Source organism: Thunnus thynnus, chromosome 20 (genome assembly GCF_963924715.1).
Source record: "Thunnus thynnus chromosome 20, fThuThy2.1, whole genome shotgun sequence".
NCBI classification, from domain to species: Eukaryota; Metazoa; Chordata; class Actinopteri; order Scombriformes; family Scombridae; genus Thunnus; species Thunnus thynnus.
In genome coordinates this window covers 20,266,231-20,275,778 of record NC_089536.1, presented here as the reverse complement: position 1 = coordinate 20,275,778, position 9,548 = coordinate 20,266,231, and the positions used below count along the sequence as shown (strand labels likewise).

The 9,548-nt window shown below is 41.3% G+C and overlaps 2 protein-coding genes across 2 annotated transcripts; one reads left to right on the top strand and one right to left on the bottom strand.

The window, feature by feature from the left end:
- Positions 1-229: 229 nt before the first annotated feature.
- On the bottom strand, positions 230-3,649 carry desi1b (desumoylating isopeptidase 1b). Its single transcript, XM_067575723.1, has 6 exons — positions 3,283-3,649; positions 3,063-3,084; positions 2,873-2,942; positions 2,609-2,718; positions 1,922-2,044; positions 230-987 (listed from the first exon to the last, which is right to left on the bottom strand). The coding sequence occupies exons 1-6, from the start codon at positions 3,368-3,370 to the stop codon at positions 906-908; spliced, it is 495 nt and encodes a 164-aa protein (XP_067431824.1). The 5' UTR covers positions 3,371-3,649; the 3' UTR covers positions 230-905.
- Positions 3,333-9,453, top strand: xrcc6 (X-ray repair complementing defective repair in Chinese hamster cells 6). The gene is made up of 14 exons (XM_067575722.1): positions 3,333-3,349; positions 3,661-3,848; positions 4,532-4,621; positions 4,796-4,908; positions 5,238-5,379; positions 5,640-5,891; positions 6,233-6,419; positions 6,570-6,756; positions 6,868-7,036; positions 7,409-7,570; positions 7,820-7,949; positions 8,247-8,347; positions 8,477-8,593; positions 8,740-9,453. The coding sequence occupies exons 3-14, from the start codon at positions 4,549-4,551 to the stop codon at positions 8,934-8,936; spliced, it is 1,830 nt and encodes a 609-aa protein (XP_067431823.1). The 5' UTR covers positions 3,333-3,349; positions 3,661-3,848; positions 4,532-4,548; the 3' UTR covers positions 8,937-9,453.
- The last annotated feature ends 95 nt before the right edge of the window (positions 9,454-9,548 follow it).

Genomic DNA, 9,548 nt, shown 5'->3' with positions numbered 1-9,548 from the left:
AGAAACAGAGGCTGATCATCTCCTAATATCTGAATTTGTATATGTCAATCCATTTCTGGCCTGATGTAATTGTAACACACTTCTTGATCGACTGCCATAGTGACGCATCTCTGTGAATGCTGATAATATGTATTCAAATTCAGTGCCTCCCAAGAATACCAGGATCAATTTATCTGCTAAAAACTACAATTTAAAAAACATATCTGGAGGATAAATAATGATTTTGTTAAAAAAAAATTGAAGTATCAACACTTAAAGGACCAGTGTGTAAGATTTAGTGGCATCTAGTGGTGAGGTTGCAGAGTGCAACCAAATGAATTCACCTCCCCTTCCAAGCATGTGGGAGAAACTACGGTGGCTGTAAAAACGGGAAAGGCCCTCTCTAGAGCCAGTTTGTCCGTTGTGGGCTACTGTAGAAATATGGCGGTGCAACATGGCGGCATCCGTAGAAGAAGACCCACTCCCTATGTAGATATAAAGGGCTCATTCTAAGATAATGAAAACACAACAATTCTTATTTTCAGGTGATTATACACTAATTAAAACATATTTATGAATATTATATTCCATTTCTGGCAATAAATTCCCCCAAATCTTACACACTTGTCCTTTAATGAGCACACATGTGTAGCTGCAACTAATATAGCTGTCACATCCCCAACCAGTAGGAATCTTTTTAGTTCACTGGCCACAGAGGCTGGTATATGTTAAAACATTATATAGATCAGGTAGAATGTGTAGAAGAGCTTCCAAATGATGAGTGGTTAGCTGGAAAAGTGACTGGTAGCATATATCAACGAATCATCCACAGGCACAAATGTTATAAAGGTCTGGCTGGTGGTGAATGTCCCATTCTCACCCAAACCCTTAAATACAAATATTTTCTTTCATATGTTCAACCCTGTCTACCGCTGTCCAGTTATGTTGTTGCCTCCAGGATTTATGATGATGGAATCCAATAAGGGACGGAGAGCCTGGCCAAAAGGCCTACAGAGGAAACATAGCAGACAGAACAGTTAGAGTGAAACGAAAAGGCCTAAAGAGAGTCTAAACAAACTACAGTATGTGAGCTAGGCGACGGGGAAGGGGAAACAATAACCAGACCACAACACATCAAGACCACAGTCGAGACACACAAGGAAAGAGAGCTAGAAAAAGAGGCTCACAGATCACAGTGTTCACAATAATAAAGATTTCAATACTAGTGTTGCAAGCAATTGTGTTTGTAATGTTGATATTTTATAAATGCTTAATACAAATGTTTTAGTGTATTTGGAAAAGAAATAATGAGCTGTACTTTCACTTAAGTATGTTTAATTGGTTTATGTAAGATTTGCCAGCTGCACCTTTATTCATGAAGGTTTTTCCTGTCTCTGCTTCACTGGATTTCTCCCAATTCTATAACTGGTGAATACTGATACAAAACAGTAAAACTCTACTGTATCTATACTGTTTTTTTCCCACTTAATGTTATGTTTGTTTTTTTTCTGTTAAGAAACGATAAAAACGATAAAATGTGTGCACAAGAACAGTTTTCTGGTGTTTGAAGTTACCCGGGTAGATGAAAGATTGCATTAGCCTTGCTAACAGTGGAGTCAGAGTAGATCATGTGACAGCATTTGAAACACCAGGACGCCCTGAACTAAAACCAAGTTCACCTAAACTGATTGACAGGAGCCAAATATGAGGCCACTTACCGTACAGGGCAAGCAAAAATGGACATTAAATTTGCTAAAAAGTTGCAACTGGTTTGGTTTGGTATCAGTTCTTTAGGTACTAACCATAATTTATGAATCAGAGATTCAGTATAGACGGAGACACTTAAAACTACAAATGCAGAGACTAAGACAGAGAAAAAGAAGAGGTGCTTTGGTGATGTAAGAGCAGCTTTATGAAGCTTATTAGATAAGACTTGACTCACGTGGCTAGAACTTCTGATGGAAGGTCTGTGATGTACGATGGGATCTTTTTGCCCGTGAGGAACTGAGCCACCTCATTGGTGAAGGTGTTGCAGTTGTGTTCAAACAAGTTGTACTTGTCACCTCTGTGCACAAAGAGAATGAAAAACAGTAATAAAGAAGAACAGACAGAGGGAGGAAAAGGCAGAGATGTAAATTCAGTAAAAAGAAAGAGAGGCCAGAGAGGCCAGAGAGGGTGGAGAAGAGCAGATGAGACAACAAGATAGACATTTTGACAGAGAGATAACCGGAGGGACCGAGGAGTGTGAGACCAAGATGTTTTTGGTTTCTTTTTTTTGTTTCTCCTCTCTTCCTTAACGTATATCTTTAATGTATATTAGAGATAATGTGCCAGAAATTCAAAATCATGTTAACAAATAATCATCTGTAACGTGAAATAATTAAGAATTCACAATTTAAGCCAGGGTTTACATCCAGAGTGAAAACATACTGTAGTATTACTGTAGGTTATATTACATAATTCATTGAAAGAGTTTCCAATAGAGAAATTATGACTTATATCACAACTATGGTGTCGTAGACAATTTAAATTAATTATCAGTTAAATGTGACCCACAACTTTACCTCCCGAACGGTCTCACTGAGATTTAAACCTATGTTAAAACTGTCTGGTGAGCCTGAGTCTTTACCTGTATGTAGACTCTGCCAGTGAAGTCAGATAGTCCATAAAGATCTCTGCAGGCACCTCAGTGGAGCCCAGGTCCACCACGGAGTCAGGCTCCCCTAAAGGAGTGCTACCCTAGGACACAAACACATTAACACCTCAGTTAATACCTTATACTATGCACTTTTAGAAACACATCCCAATCCATCACTGTTTTCCTGTACAGCAGTAAAAGTTAAAAATATTAATGTGCTGCATGATTGGGGAGAATGTGGGAGATGATTCTTACAGGTGAGCAACTGTTGATGCCCTCTCCAACAAAGAAGAACTCCTTTCCATGGACCACAATAGCAGTGTGCCTGTAAGACACCAAAACACATTAATCCAATAAAACCAGGCCAATGAAAGTGGTTAAACACAGTTAACAGGATTTTTAGGGAAGATTTCCACAGAATAAACCAGTAAAAAGATGCACTCACCATATCCCATCAATCTGTTTCCCTGTAGTGACCGAAAAACCACAGAATTAGTCAGAGTAAGGCTTACTTAAAATGCATATAGGTATCAATTATTCTAGTAACAAGGTCACAGCTCAGGCCTGAGAAGCATCCCCGGTCTCTCGTGCTGTCTCTCGCGGGACTAGGCGCGCTCACTGCGGCTTTCATGAGGTCAACCAACAGGTAACAAGACAAAACTCACCTAGCATGAGAGGACTCAGCTGGCGGGCCATTCCTCTGGACAGGTCGTAAATATACACTTTCACCGGGTAAGGGCCAGTTTGCTCCATGATTACACAACGGAATTACTTCAAATTGTTTTTAAAAAAAAACTGCAGCTAACCATGCATAAAGTAAGCTGACTCACACCCAAACAAAACTTTGATAAAAATAGTTACATAAAGCAAAGCGTTGAATTGTTACGCATATAAACAAAGGCAAAAGACAATAAAATGTAAACGTAAGTGAGAAAGTAGCTAATTTAAGTTGTAAGGTTGAGCTGAGGATTGCCGGGTGCTGACAGTTTATGTTGTGTCACTGTCCGACTTAAAACAATAACATGTGGACCTCTTCCTGCAAGGACCCCCTCTCTGAAGACACGTCCCGCCTCCTTCACTGTGATTGGCCAGTATTATAGATTGGCGTACGAGGGTCCAATAGATGACGAGACGTCCCGCACGCCTCTTTAGCATGCTCATTCACGTACCTCAGCGCGCCCGTCATTGAAACTAGTCCGGACTTTTGTTGTGCTCAAAGTTGCAGCGTACGGTAAGTGACTGTATGCTTCTACAATGATTTAATACCTCCACAGGTTATTCCTATAAATTGTTTAGTCCATACAGTTTGTGTGCATCATCGGGCGTTTGCAGTTTGCAGCTTAGCAAGCCCAAAATACCAGTGACGCTAATAATGGCTAATTACAGGCTAAGCTAACTTGCGTTGCCTGTCAGAAGTTGAAACATCAATTAAACAGTAATAACATCTGTATTAAACACCAGTAATGTTTGCGAATGGCTCTGTCTTTTACACAATTATTGCTGCCTGATTTAATTAGCACCACTTCTTTATTACGACGCTTAAGTTAGCATCCGATTCAGGGTTGAGGGAAAAGTTCAGGTAAACATAGATAGTGATATTTAGCGGCTGATTTTAGCAGAGCAATATTGACAAGATCTAACACAATAATTGGCTCTATACCTGAGTTCTGGTTACGTTCCTTGGGTGTAACTATTCTTGATGAAGCTCCACTGCAAACAAAACTTGATGAGAGTCTACCCTGCATCAGTGTTATGTCCTGATCCAGGACACCATTAACAAGCTGCCGTCAGCCAAAAAAAGAATTTTTGTGGATCCAGTTCATGTGCACACACAGAGTTTAACACATTTAAGGGTTTCCAAGCTACTTCAGTTTCCTGTTTTTGTCGTCTAAAAGCTGCTTAATCCTTTGACAGGACCAACAGCAGCACCAATGGCAGAGTGGAATGCCTACTACCAGAATGATGAGGAGGAGGAAGAGCAGGAGGAAGGAGAGCAATCTGGAAGTGAGATGAAAGCCCCCTCATTATTTCCTCTGATGTGCTATTAATACATGATCAGCTATCATTGATCATTTTGATTTGGTCATTATATGTTAGCTGATATGATCTAATATAAAAAAAAGTAAGAATTTAGGCTTAAATATTCAGCAAAAACAAATCAGGGTCTCTGTTTGTCAGGAGAATACAAGATCACAGGCAGAGACAGTTTGGTGTTCTTGGTTGATGCCTCCAAGGAAATGTTCATCAAAGGAGAAGACGGAGAGCCATCCAACTTTGATATGACCATGCAGGTAAGCTGGCCAGTTGTCTTTGTCTCTTCCTTTGTCTTTGCTGTGTAGTGCTCAACCTGTTAATCTATCAGTCACCTTCATCCTCTAATAAAGAAGCTTCTGCACAGATCAACACAATCTAGAAATGTTTGGTATTGAATTTGATGATGATCTAGATGTTAACATGCAAAAAGGGGGTTTTGTGGGAAAGGTTGGATTTTGTTACTGAACTGAAGTGAACATCTCTCAAGAATCCCTACTTTAAATAACAGTATTATAGAATAATATAATCTGTCCATTTTTTCACAGATAAGTTTTCAGTCTCATGATAATAAGCGTCTGTTTGCTAGGTTGTGCGCAGTGTGTACTCCAGTAAGATCATCAGTAGTCACAGGGACCTGGTGGCTCTGGTGTTCTACGGCACAGAGCAGAGCAAGAACCCCAGGAACTCCTTCAAGCACGTCTACGTGTACCACAACCTCGATGAACCTGGTGAGATGCTACATACTTCAAGCTCACGCACAATCGATCATGCTGTGTGTTGCGCAGATCTCATGTTTCAAATGTGTTTGGATAAAACAGATTCCCGTTTGTGGCTTATTGTTGTGTTAACATTTTCTTCCAATTTTTATATCCACCTGAAGTACTGTTGTGCTGTTTTCATCCCAACAACACCCTTATCAATTCTGTGTTTCCTTATCTGTCGTTGTACTGTCTTTTATTCTACTCTGTCATTATCTTTCTTTCTACAGGTGCAAAGCGAGTGCAGGAAGTGGACTCCCTGCGCGGGGAAAAAGGTGCCCAGCTCGCGGCAGAGACCATGGGCAGCGGGGAGACGTCATTGGGTGATGCCCTATGGTGCTGCGCCAACCTCTACAGTGACATCAAGTTGCGCCTCTCACACAAGCGGCTCATGATCTTCACCTGCAGGGACGAACCGCATGAAGGCGACAGCGCGAAGGACCGGCAGGCTCGCACCAAGGCCAGTGACCTCAAAGAGACCGGTGCGTCTGAAGCAAAGACCTCTGTCATTTTTACGAAAACCTGTAGTAATGTTTTGTATTAGAGCTGCCCTTGGAAACTTCACATAAATCCTGTGAGTTTACAACAGCAATCTGCACACAAAAAGGTTTAGCTTTATCAACCCAGGTAGTCTTTAAAATGTACAATTTCTCTGTGACAGTAGCAACACTTTAATGTCACTTAGTAGCATTCTTGGTCGCAGTCCCATTTTATGACATAGGCTGATAATACATGTGCAACTGCTCATTAAAAACTTTGCACTGCAGCTTTAAAATATGTTTAACATATATGTGACTTCATTGACTCATCCCTCCTCTCTTAGGTGTTGTCATAGATTTAATGCACCTGATGAAACCAGGCGGCTTTGACGTCTCACTCTTCTTTTGTGACATTATGAGTCCACCAGAGGATGAGAATGAATTGGGGCTGCAGCTGGAGCCTTGTTACAAACTGGACGACCTCCAGAAGAGGGTTCGGGCCAAGGAGCAGAAGAAGAGAGCCATTGCCAGGTAGTGATACAAGATTTTTATGTATTGTTCCAGATTTTGCTCAATTTTATACACATCCTCAACTTCCTCTGTCTGTGGTTTGTATTTAAGTCTTCTTAACCACTAACTCTTGTTTTCTTCACACCAACCTGTCCTCTCTGCCATCTTCAGGCTTAATCTGTGTCTTGGCGAGGGCATAAACATAGCGGTGGGAATGTATGCGACCGCTGTGACTGCTCGGAAACCACCTCCCATCAGACTATACAGGGAATCCAATGAGCCAGTCCGCAGCAAAACCCGCACCTTCCACACCCAGACCGGCAGCCTGCTGTTGCCCAGTGAGATAAAGAAAGCCCAGGTAAGAGCAGACTGAATGAAGTGCCTGTTTTTTTAGTTGTTTTATTCATCATCCAACTGTGTTTTGTGAAAGATTACGCTCATTATCCCCACACGCTTGTGTCTGCTGCAGGTGTACGGTAACAAACAGATAGTGATGGAGCGGGACGAGGTGGACGCCATCAAGAAGTTTGAAGATCCTGGATTTTCTCTGATCGGATTCAAACCTATGGAGAAGCTCAAAGTGCACCACCACATCCGGCCTGCTGTCTTCATCTACCCTGAGGAGGACGAGGTGAAAGGTAACACTGTGTCTGTGTTGTCTGATTTTACTCCAAAACTAATGAGATTAAATCTTAGAACCACAGTTAAGAGGATGGATATTTCCACGTTGCACAGGGTTGAAATAGTTATCGATGGAAATGTGTTTAAGCCTAATAACTTGCAACTTTTTTCATAATTGGATCATTTAAGTCATTTTTTTCAGGCAAAACTACTGAATATTCTCCAGTTCCAGTTTCTCAGTGTTGAGAATTTTAATGTATTACTTTTAATACTTGCAATTTATTGGACAGTGTCATCAAAAGTGTCTTATATCATCAGCCCAGTGGGAATCTAAGCTTCTAACTTCTCTGTTCTCTGAGCTACAATATATTCTGTGTTTTCCACCTCAGGCAGTGCGTGTCTGTTCTCTGCCCTGTTGACGAAGTGCAGCGAGAAGAATGTGTTCGCTCTTTGCCGTTGCACCTCCCGCAGAAACTACCCTCCTCGATTTGTTGCCCTGGTGCCTCAGAAAGAGCAGGTTGACGAGGGGAAAGTACAGATTACACCGCCAGGTAATACGCTGCTGAGCTCAGCAGGAGATGTGATGGATTTAATTAATCCCAAGAGTTTCAGGCAACAAAGGTGAAGCAGTCTTTAAACTCAAACTTTAGTTCCCTCTGCAGTGACTACGACTGTATTGGACTAATCTAGCTTCTTGAGAAAAAAGCTGATCACTTTACAGTAGTAAGCAAGATAGGAAACAACACTATAGCTTAGATCATTGTAGTGTACTGTAACTCAGTATCTCTTATGCATATCAGGTTTCAACGTCATCTCCCTGCCGTACGCTGACGACCTGCGGACTCTGGATCCCCCTCAGTGTCCGTCTGCTTCACAAATGCAGGTGGACAAGATGAAGGAGATTGTCTCCAAGCTCCGCTTCAAATACAGGTAGCTGTACATGACATATGTACACAGTATAAAGTCTCAACAACAACTATCTTTAAAGGTTACAATGATCTTTTAGAAGAACACCAATCTATGATTTTATAATTGCTTTATATAGAAAAACTCTAAGAAAGTGTCTTTGTTTTTTCAGGGATACATATTTAGTGTGACACTTTCTTGTGGAATCTGTGGACACCTCATTGATAAATGTGTAAATAATACGTGTGATTCTGCTTATAACAAGGTAATTCAGTTGTTTTCTTTCCGTAAGGCGTTTTCATTCTTTGTAACAAATTGCAGGAGTGATGCTTTTGAGAATCCAGTCATCCAGCAGCATTTCAGGAACCTGGAGGCCTTGGCTCTGGATATGATGGCTCCAGAAGAAATAGAAGACCTCATCAGTAAGATGCAGACAAACATACATTCATGCAGTCAGATAACCTGGTTTCTCTTTTTTCTTCTACAACCATTGCCTGTTTCTCTTTCTTATACTTTCTGTACCTGTCTGTCTCTCTCTCTCTCTCTCTCAGTGCCAAAGGTGGACCAGATTGACCGCCGTCTGGGTCCTCTGATCCAGGAGTTTAAAGATCTGGTCTACCCCGCCGGCTACAACCCAGAGAACAAACCAGCTGCCAAACGCAAAGCAGGTCAGAGCTTGAATCATCACTGAAATTAAGGAAGACTGTGTTTGCTTGTTGGTGCAATAAGTTTAAGTTTGAATTTGATCATTTTTGTGTATGATAAAGGATTAATCTGATTCCTCTGACTGAATGTTAAATTACTGAACCCACAGATGATAACGGAGGAGGAGCGAAGAAGCCCAAAGTGGAGTTGCCAGAAGACGAGCTGAGGGCCCATGTGCAGAACGGCACCCTGGCAAAGCTGACAGTGCCTGTGCTGAAGGAGGCGTGTAAGCAGTTTGGGGTCCGGACCACTGGGACCAAGAAGCAGGAGCTGATAGATGCTCTGACAGCCCGAATGGGATCATGAGGCGTTACATATCTGACTCACTGTGCCTTCATCTGACTGGTTTCAGATCAGTGCTTCTGTGTCCCAAAATTGATTCCAAGTGTAGGAATGTCTCCAGCTACTTTTGCATGAACAGAGTTCTGGTCAATTTAAAAGCTGTTTTAAAAGCAGGGAGCCAAGCATCACTTGGGGGGTCCTGTGATTGTTTTAAACTCACTATGCGTAGATTTTTGGACAAGCAGCTGCTGCGTTCAGTGTACAATAGAAACAAGTTCTGCTTGATAAGATGAAACCTGTTGCTTTACCCCCTTTTGAAAGGCAGCAGTGTTATTGCCTGCAGTCAGTGTGTTTGTCCCACAGTAACCTCTTACATTATTAATGTTTGAATGGCTGGATCATGTTGGTTACGAGATTGTAAAAGAAGCGACTGCATTGTAAAACCCTGTACTGTAAACATGGTCATCAAAATACTCCAACCAGGAACGACACTTTTTTGATAATCTTGTATTTGCATTAATAAAAAACAAACCTTTTATAACCTGCATCAAATTTGTTTTATTGTCTTAACTGTATGAGTTGGTATACTTTACATGTTAAGCAGCATTTCAAGTTCTTCTTGTCCCTAGAAAAAAG

Bases quoted from the DNA above. Each gene is read 5' to 3' on its own strand.
- desi1b (XM_067575723.1), bottom strand. From the start codon at position 3,370: ATGGAGCAAACTGGCCCTTACCCGGTGAAAGTGTATATTTACGACCTG. The intron at 3,085-3,282 runs GTGAGTTTTGTC...CGGTCACTACAG, and splicing joins GCTGAGTCCTCTCATGCTAG to GGAAACAGATTGATGGGATA. The intron at 2,719-2,872 runs GTAAGAATCATC...TTTGTGTCCTAG, and splicing joins GCATCAACAGTTGCTCACCT to GGTAGCACTCCTTTAGGGGA.
- xrcc6 (XM_067575722.1), top strand. From the start codon at position 4,549: ATGGCAGAGTGGAATGCCTACTACCAGAATGATGAGGAGGAGGAAGAG. The intron at 7,571-7,819 runs GTAATACGCTGC...TATGCATATCAG, and splicing joins AGTACAGATTACACCGCCAG to GTTTCAACGTCATCTCCCTG. The intron at 8,594-8,739 runs GTCAGAGCTTGA...CTGAACCCACAG, and splicing joins AGCTGCCAAACGCAAAGCAG to ATGATAACGGAGGAGGAGCG.